The following is a 19,049-nucleotide window of genomic DNA, read 5'->3' on the forward strand; positions in this document are numbered from 1 at the left end:
TTAAATGCAAGAATTTAATTATTATTTGAGATTGAGATTTTGAACCAAGGATAAATCCAAAGAACGAAAATCCACAAGTTGAAGTTTTTATCATCTAAGTTTATTATTCAACTTCTTGTTCTAAAAATTATATCAAACTCCAAACCCCCCCCCTTTTTTCCAAAATTTTGTTAATACTGCTAATATAATAAAAAGAATTTCCTTTTATCCTCGAGAGACGACTTTGGGGCACTACTGTGCTACAAGTTTAAACTCATTTTACATTTGTGTTTGATAGAGGCTTCGACAAATCAACCATATTTGATTGAGGATGATACGGTGTAGCAGTTTTATGATACGGTGCATAAATGGTCATGTGCATAACAATCAACCAAGTCATCCAACAAATCAATGTGAAATACAGAGTGTTCTTCCCTAGGGTGTTTCATGGCATCTAGAATGTTGAACTTGACTATATTATCACCAAACTCTAAGGAAAGAGTTCCAGCATGCACATCTATTTTTGTTTTTGCAGTTTTAAGAAAAGGTCTACCTAAAATGATTGGTACCTTAGTTGTAGTTTCACCCTCCATCTCTAGGATATAAAAGTCAGCAGGAAAAATTAGTTCTCCTACTCTAACTAAGACATCTTCAATTAATCCTGAAGGGTAAGTACTACTTCTATTTGCAAGTTGAATCACCACACCAGTTGGAATTAAAGGACCAAGCCCCAAAGATTTAAAGATAGACATAGGCATGACATTGATAGATGCACCTAAGTCTAACATGGCATTTTCAAATATGCAATTACCTATTGTACAAGGGATAGTGAACGTACCTGGATCCTTGCATTTCTGAGGCATTGGTTGAATGATAGCAGAAACATTCTCTCCCAGACTTATTTTTTCATTCCCTTTCAACCTTCTTTTATGGGTGCACATTTCCTTCAAGAATTTGGCATATCTAGGGATTTGTTTGATTGCATCTAGCAGAGGAATGTTTACTTCTACCTTTCTGAAAGTCTCAAGCAATTCTTTATCTTTTTCAGCTTCAGCTTTCCTAGTTTGTAAAACTCTTTGTGGAAAGGGTAGTGGAATGCTTGGCTCTTCATCCTTTGACTGGAAAGATTGCTTCTCCTTGTTTTCAGATTTCTCAGATGCAGTGGCAGGTTTCACATCATTTTTAACTTCCACAGTCTTTCCAGATCTAAGTGTGATGGCACTAACATTTCCTGTAGGATTAGGAATAGTTTGAGAAGGCAACTTACTTGATCCTTGTGCTTGAAGTTGGCTTATGGAAGATGCCATTTGTCCTACTTGCTTTTCCAAGTTTTGAATGCTAGCATCAGTTCTTTGTTGGAATTGCAAGTTTTGCATAGCCATTTGTTTTACAAGGTCCTCCAAGGAAGGGTTATTTTGTTGTTGTTGTGGTTGTTGCATTGACTGCCTTGGAGCTTGTTGGAAAGGTTGCCTATTTGGAAATGGTTGTTGTTGTTGCTCCATCTGAAACCAGGATGATCATTGTATCTGGGATTGAAGTTATTTCTGGCTTGGTCATTTCTTGGTTGTGAGGAATTTGGGAAGTTATTTACAGCAGCTACTTCTTCAGGATTATCTTCTTGTAGCTGAGGGCATGCATCAGTTGGATGAGAGGGACAAGCACAAATGCCACAGAGTTTAGCAGGCGCTTGTTTCATCATGGCCAATCCTCGCACCAAATAGGTCAATTCATCTAATCTATTCTCTAGTCTTTGATGTTCAGTACTAGATAATTGTACCTCATTTACTGACCTTGAACTAGTTCCTCTTGTTGCACCAAATTGTTGTGTGTTGGCTGCCATATTTGCAATCAAGTCTTTGGCAGCAGCAGGAGTTTTATCCATTAGAGCACCACCACTAGCAGCATCGATCATGCTTCTATCCATTGGTAAGAGACCTTCATAAAAGTATTGAATTAGAAGTTGCTCACTGATTTGATGTTGTGGACAACTTGCACATAGCCTCTTGAATCTCTCCCAATAGTCATGTAGTGTTTCATCATTCATTTGCTTGATGCCACATATGCTCTTTCTTATGGCTGCAGTTCTAGAAGCAGGAAAGTATTTTTCTAGAAACAGTCTCTTCATTTCATCCCATGTGACTCTTTTAGGAGGGAGATAATACAACCACTCCTTGGCTGCATCAACTAGTGAAAACTGGAATGCTTTCAACTTTATGCTTTCTTCATTGCTACCAGCAGGTTTCATGGTTGAACATACAACATGAAACTCTTTCAAGTGCTTGTGGGGATCTTCACCTGAAAGTCCATGAAATTTGGGTAACAAATGAACTAAACTTGATTTTAGTTCACAGTCATCCTCATCAGCAGAAAATTGAATGCATAAAGGTGGATTTGAAACATCAGGTGCAGCCAATTGTTTTAGTGTCCTATTATCAGCCATGTTATTGTTTTGATTATTAGAAGTATTTCTAAAAAGTCTTCTTCTAGTTATCCTTAGTGTTCTTTCAATTTCAGGATCCAAATCAAGTAAAGGACTAGTAGAAGATCTTGTCATACACTATACAAAAATACAAAGAGAAAATGAAAATAAAATAAAATGAAAGATATCTAATATAACAAAATGACACCTTTAATCCCCGGCAACGGCGCCAATTTGACGAGAGGTTGTCGAAGCCTCTATCAAACACAAATGTAAAATGAGTTTAAACTTGTAGCACAGTAGTGCCCCAAAGTCGTCTCTCGAGGATCAAAGGAAATTCTTTTTATTATATTAGCAGTATTAACAAAATTTTGAAAAAAAGGGGGGGGTTTGGAGTTTGATATAATTTTTAGAACAAGAAGTTGAATAATAAACTTAGATGATAAAAACTTCAACTTGTGGATTTTCGTTCTTTGGATTTATCCTTGGTTCAAAATCTCAATCTCAAATAATAATTAAATTCTTGCATTTAAGTTCAATTAGTTAAGCACCAACAAAACTTAAATAGATTCTTTCCAAACATTATTTGAGTCCATTAGGTTAGGATCAAGCGTCCAATTTTAATCCCTATTTGGTCTCTAAGTCCAAGAATCCAACAAGCCATCCATTGGAGAACTTAATTAATCAATTCTTGCTTGTCCCAAAGTTAACCAATCAAGCGTCAATTAATTTAGGAGATTCTTCAAATGTTTAAGCAAACATGATTCGAGTTAACAAGGTTAGAATTATTCATTCACATTTAATCCCTAGTTAAACTCTAAGTCCTTGAATCGGCAAACAATTAATGAGTCAATCAATTAAGTCCATGAATATTCCTTTGTCTTTCTCAAAATTAATGTAAACAAGCGTCACATAATTCTTGGTCTTGCATTCCTTCTTAAGTCCAATGTAAGTAAGCATCACATAGGTCTTAGTTCAAGGAGTTAATGAGAACGTCTTATGTAATGAATTTAAGTGATCAATTCAAATTCAATTATATAAGCATAAACAAGATAGAAAGATAAAGATAAATTCAATTATTAAGAGTTGAGGATACACAAAATTTTCTTCAAACCTCAAAATCCATTAGAACTTATTACCACAAGCTGAATTAGAAACTTAGCTATCCATAAAATTAAAAGACATTATAACATTAAATAACAAGAAAGACTAGGAAGAAATTGAGAAGAAGAAGAAGAAAGGGAGGTAGAAGAACACCCAAGAGTAACTTATTTGAAGGTGTTTTGGGACATCTTGCAATGGAGAAATGAAGGCCTATTTATAGCCTTCATACAACACATAAAAACTGTAAAATAATGGGAAAAAGTGTAGACAAAACGAAATGGGATGAGTTGTGTAGGTGGTGGGATGATTTGGTGTTGTTGGTGGGATGAGTTGGATTCCATATTCTTTTCCGCACCGATTATTGATCACCGAATTTGGCCTTCTAGATGATCGAAGTTGCCAACGGCGCCTTCTGCAAAGTTTTAGGTCTTTGTCTCAGCTTTCCAGGGCCACCAAGTTTGCTCCATTTGGATCACCACAGCCCAAGTTATGGCCTGAAAACCGAGACATGTTCATCAGCCCAAAAACAGCAAAATTTAGAATAATAATTCCCAACTATCCAATTAGGCCCAACAACACACATATCTATCTAAATCCTATAATTAGCCATGGATGGAATGTAAAATAGCTAAATTAAAGGAAAAGATACATATCAAATCATGATTTATCAAATCAATATAAAATCCTTGTGTGGAGTCTTTTCTTCATTTTCTTCTACATTGTGTTATTAACAGTCAAACATATAACATCTACATCATAAGGGTTTGATATGTTATGAGCATAACAATCAGCACAAAAGCCTTTTATGTGTTGAATGGTTTTTTAAGTGTTGAATAGACTTTTGAGCAAAAATATATAATATGTTAAACTATATCTTTTTGAATATAATAAATAACACAAAAATATTTTAAATACTAAACCTTGAAAATCTGAAGTAATGTTTTTATAACATCTGTAACGACCTGTCATGGTCCCTACACTTAGTGGAATCGCACTATTACAACTATATTAAAGGAATATTAAATGTGACAACTCATACATACAAGGTATATAAAATATAATAATAACTAAGTTTTTTAAAAACAAATTATAACACTATATATATGTACAATCATCCAAAATAATATTCCCTAGTGCTGGTCAAGCACAACAACAGTTACCCCAGTAGGTAACTCTAACACTAGGATAAAACTCCTCGTTGAAGTTAGATGAAAAACACACAGAAGGGGGGTTGAATGTGTGTGAGTGTGAACAAAGGAATTTTAAAGCTTTTTCGCAAGTGGAATATCTTCTTTGTTCAACAAAATCTTATTTTGAATGCTAAATCAAAACTGTGCAGGGTTAGTTCAGGAGAAGATGTTTGCGTCTGAAAAACTTATCGTCTGTACACAAAAATATTTCTTAAATAAAAATGTTTCTTCAAGATACTTAGTTAGGCAGTTGTGGTTATCGTCTGAAAATGATTACAATGGACGATAAACATGGGATGAAGTTTTTAGTATGTTAAAAATAGTTTAACTGAATATGCGTCTGAGATGTAGAGAAATAGAGCAAATGTTTTTATATTGGTTTGCTCAAGTTGAGCTACGTCCAGTCTCCTTCAAACAAAGGGTTCCACTAAGTATTCAATGACGTACAAGTATTGTTTGTTCAGCCTCTTCAGGCTTGTAATGAGTATTATGGACCACCCAGGTCAGAACCACTCCTGGTCCAAGTATTATCGACCACTCCTAGCCCGCTAGCTTCACTCACTAGCGCTAGTATTCTTTAATCAACTACTTCTGGCTCGCAATGAGTATTATCTCAACTATCCAGGTATCAGACCACTCCTAGTCACAAGTATTATCGACCACTTTTGGCCAAAAGTATTCTTGACCACTTCTGGCCTGCCAGATTTACTCACCAGCGCTAGTATTCTTTATTCAGCCACTTCTGGCTTAGTGAGTATTCTCGACCACCTCCTAGCCCGTTGGCTTCACTCACCAACTCTAGTATTCTTTCTTCAGCCACTTCTAGCTCGCAGTGAGTATTCTTTGACAAGCCCCTCCGGGCTTTTACAAGTATTCTTTTCTTAGCCTCTTCAGGCTTTACATCTGATGGCTAAGCAGGTTTTATTTGAGTGTTTGGGTTACTCTCAAAGAGAGGATACATATTTTGTTACACTCACTAAGGTATGTGACCTTAGTTCTACAAAGATTTAGAGTGTGTGGGTTACTCTCGTAGAGAGGATAAAAAGGTTTCTACACTCGCTAAGGTTTTCGTCCCTAAGTTACACTTAGAACACCTTAGACTATAGAGATAAATACAAATGCTCGACTGTATATTTGACTCTAAATGCTTCGTCTCTGATTTCTCCATTTCTTGGACTTGATCTCTCTTTAACCATACTTACGGTTAAGTCATAGCCCAAGGTAATGCCACCTTTCCCGGTTTGAGATTATGGCATATATATAGTCTTATAAAATCTACCCATTGCATATGTCCGTTGAAGCTGATATTGTCGTTTGAGACTAGTTTGATTTTTTACTTAATGCATTTGATCTTGCATTAAATGTTGCTTCTTGTTCATAGACATTGCGTGCTTTCTGAATCTACAATTTCTGATTTTTACTAAGACCTAGGAGCTTCTTGTCCTTTCCCAGTCATATAGCTGCAGGGACTTTATCTTTTTTCTGAAAAGCGGGTGTCCTTTTTCTGACACACTCATGATTTGATGTTTAAGTTTGCTTTTCTTCCTTATTCTTCTCTTCTCACAACTTTGATAACTTCATGTGCTTCTCTGTGATCGTAGACGATAATCAAATTTTTCTTTGAAGATTGATTCTCCTCTTGCTTGCATGTTAGACTACATCTTCATCTGATAGTCCATGTGTGACTCAAGACTTGAACTTCGTCTGAGTATTTGATATTATTGTATGACTTTTCTTCTCGTCTGGTCAGTCTTCATATGGACCGACTTTCATTTCCGTTTAGAATGCTTATTAGTCTGTACTATCCTTCGTCTAATACGAGGATGACTTTCTTCTAATTCATTGACCAACTTTTGTCAGGGTATTTATGATGTGTTTTCCCTTGGCTCATGTTTGAAGATTTTGTTTGTCATCTTGTATCGTCTGATGCTTGGTTAATCTTTATCTGATATATTGTACTGACTTCATTTGTTGCTTATCCAACTTTAGTCTTGTTCTTCATTTTACCTATACTTATGCTTTTTGGAAATACTAACGCACTTGTTAGAGATAACAACATGTATCATATTTGTCTCACTCAAAACCTTGTTGGGAGTTTCTTCATTTGACTTAACACTCATCTGACAACGGACCTCAACTCTAAGCTAGCCCTAATATGCTCCCATACAAAGTATGATCATCGCAATTCATCCACATGGAAACAGAAAGGTAAGCTAGAGTTGAATAAACAACCATACAAGTATATAACAAATATTTATACTACACATTCATCCAATCATGTTCATAGAGCCACACCATACACTCTATCCAAATCTATTCATGCATAACATGCAACACACTAATCATGAAGTCAAACACCATACACTTCATCATCATAACAATCATGCAATAACATGCAACTCATGACAGATATCAAATGCATATCTATCATCTAATGCATCGTTACGCATACACCTAGGAGATCTCCCTAATAGTAGAGCAGTGTAAGTGACATCTCAATCCAACTAAAACCATCCCAATCGTTTTCACGCCCAATGCGCCCACTCAGTCACAGCTAAACAGGATAAAAATCCTTACTCAGGTTTACTCAGATGATGTTATTTACACAATTGGAAGTTCGGATCCACCGTCAGGTATAGAACAACTGGGTATAGGCTTACCACGACCTTGACATGCATTACCAAGTCACTTGTGGAGTTCGCACACCGACTATCTGCAAGGATCCACGCACCCTTCCCAATACTTGGTTAAGGGAATAATCTTTGACCTCATACTTCGCTCCAACACTAGTTAAGGACTTAGAGGAGACTCACCCAATCCAGTGGCCTACCTGAGCACCACTCTCACCCAAATCTAGTGGCTTACCTGAGCACCACTCTCATATATCAATGGCCTATCCAAGCACCACTCTCAAGAGACTTTGTGTAAGCTCTTCCAGTTCGAAAAATTTTTCCCTCTCCTCAAGTCCTAAGCTAGACTCATGCCATAAGACATCACATGCAATAATGCATCACATCATACATGGTCTACCCACCATCATGATCAATAACCATACTCATGCCATAAGGCATCACATGCAATAATGCATCATACATCATACATGGTCTACCCACCATCATGATCAATAATCATACTCATATGAACATATATACATGTCATATCATATTTAAACATTCATATATATCATTACCAAGCATACATATGAATCACACCTCACCATACATCATATATCATACATACATGATCTAAAACTTCAACTTTAAACATGAATGAGCATCAATTTCAATCCAAAAACATCAAACCCACTCACGCCCGGGGCAACCAAATCACGCCCGGCCTAACATCCAACCTGAGAGCCCTAAGCTCTTCCACGCCCGGGGCGTTCAACCTGTGCCCGGCCTAATCCCAGTTAGAGAGTTCAAAAACTCATCCAAACCAGCAAATCTAGCCACATGCAAACACAAAAACACAATGCACAAGCTCCATACAACTCAAAAACAAACTCAAAATCAACATGCACCCATCTGATGCATCAAAATCACCAAAAACCTCATTTTTCTCAAAACCCCAAAAAATGAGCAAATTCTCCAATCCAACCATGGATCCTCGACTTTCATGCATCAATTGAGTCACTAAACTCACATACAACTAAATGACAAACATTCTAGCTTCCCTCACTTGAAGATTGACTCGGAATACCCAAGAACAGAGAAGGAGTAAAATTCCTTTCAGAAGCTCAATCTGAAACTTTAATCCTCCAAAAGCAAGCTTCCTAGTCTGAATTTCAAGAAAAGACAGAAAACATTAGTGATCTAGAGGAGAAGAAGAATCATACAAAGAAATTTGGAAGAGAAATGAGCTCATAGGCCCAGAGTCCTTCTCTCTAAAACCTCTCTCTAAGCTCCCCTTCTTTCTCCTTATGTGGCCTATTTATAGAAGTCTGGAGTGGCCAGAACGACCCATTTTGAATCCGGAACGGCCCGTTCTAGGATTGCATTTTAATCCATAACGGTCATGTTTGGAATGGCCTGTTCTCAAACTAGAACGACCCATTCTCAAACCAGAACGACCCGTTCCCAACTAGGGTTTATAGGCCTATTTAGTAGTTTGGAACGACTCATTCCAGTTTGGGAACGACCCGTTCTGGGCTACTAAATCACCCTTGTTTTAGTAGTTTGAAACAGCCCGTTCCAATTTGGAAACGCCTCATTCCAGTCTACTAACTACATTACAATACCTCCCAACAAATAGAAATTTTCGTCCCCGAAAATAGGCTTACCTGAAAAGAGAAGTGGATATCGTTCCTTAAACTGACTCTCCACCTCCTAGGTCGCCTCACCAGTAGCTGTATCCCAAAGAACTTTTACCAAGTTGGTGGATTTGCCCATAAGCTCCTTCAACTTATGATCAACCACAACTAGCGGTCTCTTCTCATAGGTCAAGTTCTCTCTAACTTGCACCTCATCCATTTCTACCACATGACTCGGATCTCTAATGTACTTCCTTAACTGTGAAACGTCAAACACATCATGTAGGTTGGACAGAACCAGAGGCAATGCCAACTGATAAGCTACTGGACCTACACGATGAAGGATCTGGTAAGGACCAATGAACCTCGGAGTGAGCTTCTTAGCCCTTACTGCCCTTCCCACACCAATAGTTGGTGTCATCCTGAGAAACATGTGTTCTCCCTCCTCAAACTCTAGAGGTCTCCTCCTCCTATCAGCATAGGACTTTTGTTGACTCTAGATAGCCCTCAACCTCTCCTGAATCTGTCTCACCATCTCCATTTATTATATAATTATGAATGTGGGGTAAAGGGTGTCATAAGTTATTGATCTCTCAAAAAATTAATCACTATTTTAAGGTGAAAACCCTCTCCTTTACTGGTCGCCTTACATTGACAAAGTCTATTTTGGCTGCTCTCCCCTCATATACCATGCAGACAGTTTTTCTCCCTCATCAGCTTTGTGATGAGATTGGTAAAGCAAGCAGATCCTTCCTTTGGGGTGATTCAAGGGCCCATCGTCGTGTGCATGCCACAGCCTAGGAAACTATTTGCAAACCAAAAACTATAGGTGGCCTTGGTATTCGGGAGGCAAGGAAAATCAATACAAGCTTTATGATGAAGAATTGTTGGGATTTATGCTCTCAACCCAACAAGCTCTGGGTTCGTGTGTTAAAAGCTAAGTATGATTATGGGGAGGATAGGGTGCCTATGATAAACAAAAAACTATTGCATCTAACGCTTGGCGTGGTATTTGTGACGCATGGAAGTTTGTTCAAATAGGTATCGCTTGGAACGTGGGAGATGGGAAAACAACTAAATTTTGGAAAGATCGATGGCTACCTTCAAGGGTAATAATATTAGAAGTTGCTATAACCTTAGTGCCGAGGCATTTCCTTGATCAAGTAGTTGCGGAGTATGTGGATGAGGGAGGGAACTGGAAGCTGAACATGTTACATCACCTTTTATTGGATTCCATCCTTCAAGAAATATTGGCAGTTGCACCACCCTCAGAAGAAAATGATGTTGACTGTCTTGTGTGGGGAGGAACCCAAGACGGTAGTTTTTTAGTGAAGAATGCCTACAATTCTCTTCAGGATAGCTCCAGATCAGATTCAAATCATCTGTTCTCTCTGGTTTGGAAGTGGAAAGGCCCAGAACGCGTTAAGTGCCTCCTTTGGAGAATTGCGCATGAGAGTCTATCTACTAATAATTGCCCAGAACGTCTAACACGGGTTGCCCTTTATGCCACTCAACTCAAGAAAGTTGTTTACATGCTATTCGGGATTGCTTATTCGCCAGAGCTGTTTGGTCTCAAATAATGGATGGGTACATCGTTCATGGTTTTTTCAACCTACCGCTAAAGGAATGGATGGTTTCATGTCTAGAGGTGAAGGATAATTGTTGGAGGCAAAAGTTTGGAATTACAATTAACTCAATTTGGAAGGCTAGAAATTATTTTGTTTTTGAAAACCAACCTTTGAATTCATACCACATGGCTTGCGAAATAAAAGGTCGTGTGACAGAGTTGACTAGATCCTTGGAAAATGGCAGTAGGGATGCAACCCGTGTTAATTCCTCTCAAGATGACTGTAGACCCCTAAAATTGTCCGGGTCGGAAATAAGACTCGAAGACTCTCGAAGATCAAAGGAAAGTCAGCCAAAGGGACTCTTAGAAGACCGTGGGATGACAATCTGTAGGTTTAGAGGTCTTAGAGTAGCAAAAAATAAGAAAGTGGAGGGAATGAAGCCCAATACGGCCTCCCAAAAGTTCAGTACGGCCGTATTGAACATTTTAAACTACAATACGGCCGCACTGAACTCAATACGGCCGTATTGAAGTTTCTGAACTTCAATACGGCTGCACTGAACTCAATACGGCTGCACTGAACTTCAATACGGCCGCACTGAACTCAATACGGCCGTATTGAAGTTTCTGAACTTCAATACGGCTGCACTGAACTCAATACGGCCGTATTGAGGTTTTTTGAACTTCAATACGGCCGTACTGAATTCAATACGGCCGTATTGTAGTTCAAAACTTCAATACGGACCGTATTGACCCCCAGAGGCCGTATTGCGCCTCATCCCTATAAATATGACGTCAATTGGACGTCATTCTACACTTGGACACTGAGTTTTAACCCTCTTCTTGAGTATTCTGGGTTTTTTTGAGCAGTGCTCTGCCTAGAAATCACTCGGAGAGTTGATCCGACAAAGTTCTCGAGTTCTGAGCTTTTTGCTTGAGTCTCGAACTGAGTCGAAGGGAAATCCTCCGGATTTCCATAGTTAAAATTTTCTAGGAGGGAGCGAGCGGGCTTGTAGAGCGAGGGAACGCCAAAAAGCTTCCCAGTTTTACTTGAATATAAAAGCACGCTTCAAAGGTTTCTTTTTAAGTCCTTCCTTTTACTGCTTTCTGTGTGTATATGTAACTGTCATCATGTAGATAGTTAAGTTATAATTGTTTAGAATAAATAGGGGTAATTTAGTAATTTCGCACTATTATTTTTTAAATAATCTGTCATAGGGAACCCGAAAGAGGCGCTGTGGGGTGCTAACACCTTCCCCACGCGTAACCGACTCCCTTACCCGACTCTGGTTATAATGGCCGAAGTCGATTTTTGAATCGATTGCCTTAAACCTCTTTTTTCCAATGTTTTGAGTAAAACATTGGTGGCGACTCCATGAACCCTTCCTTTTTATGAAAACCGCTAATCCATGGAGGGTCCCGCTTGGGATTAACATGGATTGGTGAGCCTTTTAATAAAATTGCTCGTTTGACGAGGTCTCAGTTTGAGAATAAGTCATTCTAGCAATCCATATTTTTAAACAAATAAAAAAGTCCAACCATCCTTCGCGAATGCCGAAAGCCCGTTTCGGGCCGGTGGCGACAGATGGCGACTCCACTGGGGAAGCCTCGAGAGTCAGTCCCATTTAGTGATGGATTATTTCTAAAATAATAGTTTAAAATTACTTCATTACCCCTTGCTTGTATGATAACATGTTTATCTATTTGGCTTTAATAACTGTTGTTTGTTTAATTTTCCGCAATTGTTTGAAATAAAAACTGCACACAAACCTTTACACACAACAGTTCCCTCTATACCCGGGGGCATGAGTGGAAAGCCATAGGGAGTGGATGTTAGTACGGCCGGTTGTCGAATGGGTCTATAGGTGCCCGTAGACCGTTGTCGGAAAACATCACTCAAGGTGATAACCATGAACTCGAGTCCGACAGTGCGTTGGAGCTTTCCATCGGCTTACGACGAGAGGAATTGGGTCCCTATAATGGGGGCACCTTGGGGGCCTCAGACCGGTGAGAACAGTTAGAACCACCTTGAATATGCACTTTTCTGCAGGATACCCCTACCTCGTGATTCGCTCGTGACTGTTCGTGGATGAGTGAATTGTTTGTGTATAGGTTTATGTGATATTGTTTGTGCATTAATAATAAACCTCGTGATAAGGTCTAAAGAATAATCCCCATGCATGAAAATACCATGACATGAGAGGAAAGACCATGTGTGAAAATATAATAAAAGTGAGGAGCATGTACATCATTACCAATAAGTTATCATGCATCCTCATAAACCATGCATTCTAGGTTCACCAATACCTCTTGACATGAGTAAAAGAGACCCATAATTATCGAGATTCTCCGTTGAGGAGAGATCATAAGTCAAGGAGGGTAGTAACACTCTGTTTTAAAAAGGCAGCGCCTTAAAAATGGAGGGTTATCAAGCTCATGTCAAGAGCGTATTCATCCCATAAATAAACTAATTAAACATTCATTTTAGAAAGTGGCTGGTCATCTCTCTGTCCTCACGCGCGCGCAGAAAATCAAGAAGATGGACGCGTTGGAGGAACAAAATAAGAAGCTTACAGCCGAGCTCTCACAGCTCAAGGAGCAAATGGCGCAAATGATGGAACTCATGCGTCACCACAACATACACGGGGCTGAGCACAGTGATCATGAGTCCCATCATGTTGGAGGAAAATTGGAACAAGAGCTGAAAAGTGGGAAGCTAGCTAAACCTTCCCAATCATTTAAAGCTAAGAAGACCTTTGGGAAGAAGAAGGAGAGAGGAGTCAGCGCCATAACCATTTCCTCGTCTTCCTCCACTTCGAAGTCAGGAAAGTCGCAATACAACTCTGTGAAGAAGTTTGATAAACTTCCGACCACATATAGCGACCTCCTGCCGAAGCTAGTGGAAGCACGTCTCCTAGCTTACGTTCCACTAAAGAAGATTGATCCACCTCATCCCTATTGGTACAAACCGCAAGACAAATGTCTATACCATTCGGGGGCATCGGGGCATTCAACGGAGAACTGTAGAGCTCTCAAATATAAGGTCCAAAACCTTATCGATGCTGGGTGGATCACTTTTGATTCAACAGCGCCCGACGTGAGCAAGAATCCTCGGCCAAAGCAGGATTAGAGAGAAGAACAAGCCACGATAGGGCCCCTTCATATTTCTCTTTTAGGGACTCATGATCAGTACCCGAGATCATGAGAACCTTTTCATGTAAATAAGGGTTTTTGTACAGTTTTAATACATATCAATAAAAAGGCATTTTTCACACATTATTCTCTCTTTTGTTCTTTTCTCTCTTTCCCCATTAACATTAATAATTCTAAACCTAAACAGAACCAATAAAATAATTATGTCTGTAATTGTTCGCTCTGACCGGGATCCGAAAGTTGAGGATAAATGGGTTGAGTTGGACAGTGATGAGGAGACCATTCTCCGGATTTGCAAAGATTGCTAGATCAAGAAGCTCGTCAAGAGAAATTGGAGACTGTGAATTTGGGGCAGGGCCGAGAGATAAAAGAGGTCAATATTGGGACCCATATCAGTGATAAAATAAGGACACATGTTTCCGCTATGATTATAATAAAATCATTCTTCATTATTTCTTATTGCTTCTTTTCTTGCTTACAATAAAATTCTAGACCGCATTATTTAACCCTGTTTGAATAAACATAAATGAGGTTAAAATCGTCTTAATAAAAATAAACCCGCATCTTTTTTATGTGGAAGTGTGTGACAACTTGGAGCACCTTTCCTTGGCCTCAATAAGTGCCGTCATGGATAAAAAGAAATCCATTTAGGACAAAAATCCTAAAAAACAAAAAGCTCGGCAGGAAACCCAAAAAGGGGACTGCGCAAAAATAAGAGCAAAAGACCCGCTAGGAATCCCACAAAAGGGTGACCTAGGCAAAAATTAGGGTTACAAAATAATGAACAAAAACAAAAGCCCGCTAAAACTCCACAAATGGGTGTTTTAGGCAAAAGTTAGGGCAATCAAAAAACAAAAGAAATCCATGATGGTACCATGAACCGAATTCAACAAAGGGGCTCAAGAAAAGCTATCCAAGTTATCAAATCACAAACGTTAATAACCAAGACGTGCTTAACTTCATAAGTGTTTAATCAAACAAAGCCTAAACACATAAGCCTACCTTGGCCATCCATTCTTACAAAAACCATTTTTGAAAAATAAATCCCCTCTAAAACACAAACTTCAGAACAAAAATATCTTTCCTTTCTTTTCTCTCTTGTCCCGAAAGATTTTAGAATAATCTAGTGGAAACATGGAGAAATAAATCATCACTGAAAATGGATCTAATCTGAATAATAAAATGGGGGAAGAACTGTGCCAAGAATTCAAGATCCAACACCATAACTCTTCCCCATATCGGCCGAAGATGAATGGGGCAGTCGAGGCAACCAATAAGAACATCAAGAAAATAGTGCAAAAGATGGTTGTCTCATTTAAAGACTGGCACGAGATGTTACCCTTCGCTCCTCATGGCTATAGGACTTCAGTACATACATCTACAGGAGCTACTCCATTCTCCCTCGTTTATGGGATGGAGGCAGTTCTACCCATCGAAGTCGAGATACCTTCTCTAAGGGTAATCATGGAAACAAAACTTTCCGAGGTAAAATGGGTTCAAAGCCGATACGACCAGTTGAACCTTATCAAAAAGAAACGGCTGAACGCCATATGCCATGGTCAAGCCTATCAGAGGAAGATCAAAAAAGGCTTTTGACAAGAAAGTCCACCCTCGAGTCTACCATGAGGGAGAGTTGGTAATGAAGAAATTGCTACCAACTCAAAAGGACAAAATCGGAAAGTGTGCCCCAAATCACGGAGGACCATACGTGGTAAAACGAGCCTTCTCAGGAGGAGCATTGATCCTCACAGACATGGATGGAAAAGAACTTCGATACCCAGTCAACGCTGACGAGGTAAAGAAGTACTATGCTTGAAGACGTTGCTTGCATAAGCCCGCTAGGATGAAAACCCGAAAAAGGGCATCCTAGGCAAAAGTTAGGCAAAACAAAAAGCCCGCCAGTACAAGGGTACTAGGCAAAACAAAGGCAAAATTATCCCCGCTAGGATACGTCCTAGGCAAAAGTTAGGGGCAAAAGAATAAGATGTAAAAGCAAAGCAAGCAACGGTCACTTGAATCGAAAACCGAAAGGCGGTTCAAGTGATTATCTTCTAGAAGCAAGCGTCTTGCAGCATCTACGCTCCTGGCTCAGGTATCTCACCCGAAGCAACTAGGGGAATGTAAAGAGCAACAATTACAGATATAATTGTTAAGCCCAATGTATATAGCCTACCCTGGCCAGCCATTCTTCAGAAATTCCTTCTGTATATCTTTCTGTAAAAACACTTGTGAATATTAATAAAATATCTATTCATTTCTTTTCTCTCTTGACCATGTGATTATGCCTCTAAATTGGTATTTCTAAAAAATTGTATGAAATTCCTTAATAATCGGTCAATAAAGAAAATTGGAGGGGTTCCTATAAAATCCATAATCTCCTGCATAAAAGGCTCACAAAAATATTCCCTCACGTCGATGACAGAAATTCCTCCAAGAAAAGGAGGATAGGGAGAGCATTCATTTTTCTAAAAACATTAAATAATAAAACTTGCATTTGTGCATCACACACATTAGTTGCACATTCAAAGACCTTATCATGAGGCAATTGCATAAAATAGAAAATAGGAAAAATTGCTTGTGTATGGCAGCGGTCAACAGAAAGGGCCGCAAATCAACAGAAAAGGCAAAAATACAGAAAAAGCCAAAAAAATGACAAAAAAGGCAAAAAATACAGAAAAAGCCAAAAACGACAAAAAAAAAAAGGCAAAAGATTTAGAAAATCAATCGCCTCGTGCGGAATAACTGAGCCTGGAGAGGCTTGCCGAAACAATACTCCCACAGAATAATTGAGCCTGGAGAGGCTTGCCGAAATAATACTCATACAAAATAATTGAGCCTGGAGAGGCTCACCGAAATAATACTCGACAAATTGTACAGAATAATTGAGCCTGGAGAGGCTCGCCGAAATAATACTCCCCAGAGATATCTCAGCTTCCACTCATGGGCCAAATTCCCCAGTGAAAGCTATCAAACCAAGATCAGCAAGATTCCCCAAGGAGGGCTTAATCGTCTAAACAGAATATCCAAGTCGAAAGGACTGTGACCTCCTCAGTGGAGGATAGCTTTCCAACTCAAGCGATGAGTGAAGCTAAGCCTGAAGAGGCTTTCTAAATAATACTCTGGGATATATAAACTTCAAATCCCCACTCGCCTACTCAGAGGCACCCCTTCAAAAAGCAAAAAAAATCAAAAAAACATCAATAACCATTCCCCAAGCGGAATCCGGCACTCAGCCAAACACCGAACATCAAGATCATTCGCCTACTCAGAGGCACTCCTTCGAAAAGAGGAAAAATCAAAAAGATTAATAATCATTCCCCAAAAGCGGAATCCGGCACTCGGAACATCAAGATCATTCGCCTACCCAGAGGCACTCTTTCAAAAAAAAAGAAAAAAAAATCGAAAAGATCAATAACAATTCCCCAAGCGGAATTTGGCTTTTCAGCCAATCATTGAACATCAAGATGATATGCCTAACAGAAGAGGCTAATCAAAATCAACGACAAAATCCCCCAGCGGATAACAGCCTGCACAGAGGCAACAAAAATCAAAAAAAATCAAAAAAGAGTCACCCGAATAAGGATAACCGGGATACTCCACAACGTCGAAAGGACGACAGCCAATCATAAGGCACCGCTCATCTCAGAAAGAGCATCTTCGTGTCTACACCCCAAGGAAACAGAAATTCCTCAATGGGTACCAACTACACAATGGAAAGTTGGGACACAAGAAACTATGAGTAACTGCACATCCCCTAGACGGATCCCTGCGTTATCCAGCCCTCAGCGGCACCAAAATCAAAATCAAACCGTCGAAGCAGCATCGTGGACTGTGGAGACAAAATCATCTCAAAGCCTAAGAGGCAATACTCAGCTACCCAGTTGTCGAGAGCACCGAGGTATGCACAAGCCTGGAGAGGCGGTACTCAGCTACCCAGTTGTCGAGAGCACCGAGGTATGCACAAGCCTGGAGAGGCGGTACTCAGCTACCCAGTTGTTGAGAGCACCGAGGTATGCACAAGCCTGGAGAGGCAATACTCAGCTACCCAGTTGTCGAGAGCACCGAGGTATGCACAAGCCTGGAGAGGCGGTACTCAGCTACCCAGTTGTCGAGAGCACCGAGGTATGCACAAGCCTAAGAGGCAATACTCAGCTACCCAGTTGTCGAGAGCACCGAGGTATGCACAAGCCTGGAGAGGCGGTACTCAGCTACCCAGTTGTCGAGAGCACCGAGGTATGCACAAGCCTGGAGAGGCGGTACTCAGCTACCCAGTTGTCGAGAGCACCGAGGTATGCACGAGCCTAAGAGGCAATACTCAGCTACCCAGTTGTCGAGAGCACCGAGGTATGCACAAGCCTGGAGAGGCGGTACTCAGCTACCCAGTTGTCGAGAGCACCGAGGTATGCACAAGCCTAGAGAGGCGGTACTCAGCTACCCAGTTGTCGAGAGCACCGAGGTATGCACAAGCCTGGAGAGGCGGTACTCAGCTACCCAGTTGTCGAGAGCACCGAGGTATACAATGAGCCTGGAGAGGCGACGACTAATACTCAACCTGGAGAGGCTACTCAACAATTTTCCACCGGAAGACACTACAAGTCGGAAGGATGGCCTTATTCCCCGGACAATTGGGTCAACTCCTTTACTTATCAACCGGTACACTAAAAGGCCGTTTGACTAAGTAAAGGGGGGGCAGCTGTAGACCCCTAAAATTGTCCGGGTCGGAAATAAGACTCGAAGACTCTCGAAGATCAAAGGAAAGTCAGCCAAAGGGACTCTTAGAAGACCGTGGGATGACAATCTGTAGGTTTAGAGGTCTTAGAGTAGCAAAAAATAAGAAAGTGGAGGGAATGAAGCCCAATACGGCCTCCCAAAAGTTCAGTACGGCCGTATTGAACATTTTAAACTACAATACGGCCGCACTGAACTCAATACAGCCGTATTGAAGTTTCTGAACTTCAATACGGCTGCACTGAACTCAATACGGCTGCACTGAACTTCAATACGACCGCACTGAACTCAATACGGCCGTATTGAAGTTTCTGAACTTCAATACGGCTGCACTGAACTCAATACGGCCGTATTGAGGTTTTTTGAACTTCAATACGGCCGTACTGAATTCAATACGGCCGTATTGTAGTTCAAAACTTCAATACGGACCGTATTGACCCCCAGAGGCCGTATTGCGCCTCATCCCTATAAATATGACGTCAATTGGACGTCATTCTACACTTGGACACTGAGTTTTAACCCTCTTCTTGAGTATTCTGGGTTTTTTTGAGCAGTGCTCTGCCTAGAAATCACTCGGAGAGTTGATCCGACAAAGTTCTCGAGTTCTGAGCTTTTTGCTTGAGTCTCGAACTGAGTCGAAGGGAAATCCTCCGGATTTCC

At 40.1% G+C, this 19,049-nt stretch overlaps 1 protein-coding gene across 1 annotated transcript; it reads right to left on the bottom strand.

The window, feature by feature from the left end:
• Positions 1 to 329: 329 nt before the first annotated feature.
• LOC109794285 (uncharacterized) lies at positions 330 to 9,362 on the bottom strand. Its single transcript, XM_083060747.1, has 4 exons — positions 9,060 to 9,362; positions 8,392 to 8,469; positions 1,571 to 2,536; positions 330 to 1,481 (listed from the first exon to the last, which is right to left on the bottom strand). Exons 1-4 carry the CDS (start codon positions 9,360 to 9,362, stop codon positions 330 to 332), a joined length of 2,499 nt encoding a protein of 832 aa, XP_082916873.1.
• Positions 9,363 to 19,049: the final 9,687 nt, after the last annotated feature.

This window comes from Cajanus cajan, chromosome 7 (genome assembly GCF_000230855.2).
Source record: "Cajanus cajan strain Asha chromosome 7, NIPB_CcT2T_4, whole genome shotgun sequence".
In the NCBI taxonomy this organism is placed as follows: domain Eukaryota; kingdom Viridiplantae; phylum Streptophyta; class Magnoliopsida; order Fabales; family Fabaceae; genus Cajanus; species Cajanus cajan.

Coding starts and splice junctions, on each gene's coding strand:
- LOC109794285 (XM_083060747.1), bottom strand. CDS start 9,362: ATGACACCAACTATTGGTGTGGGAAGGGCAGTAAGGGCTAAGAAGCTC. Junction 2,537..8,391: donor TACTCCTTCTCTGTTCTTGG/GTATTCCGAGTC, acceptor ATTTTTGTATAG/TGTATGACAAGATCTTCTAC. Junction 1,482..1,570: donor ATCCTGAAGAAGTAGCTGCT/GTAAATAACTTC, acceptor TCCTGGTTTCAG/ATGGAGCAACAACAACAACC.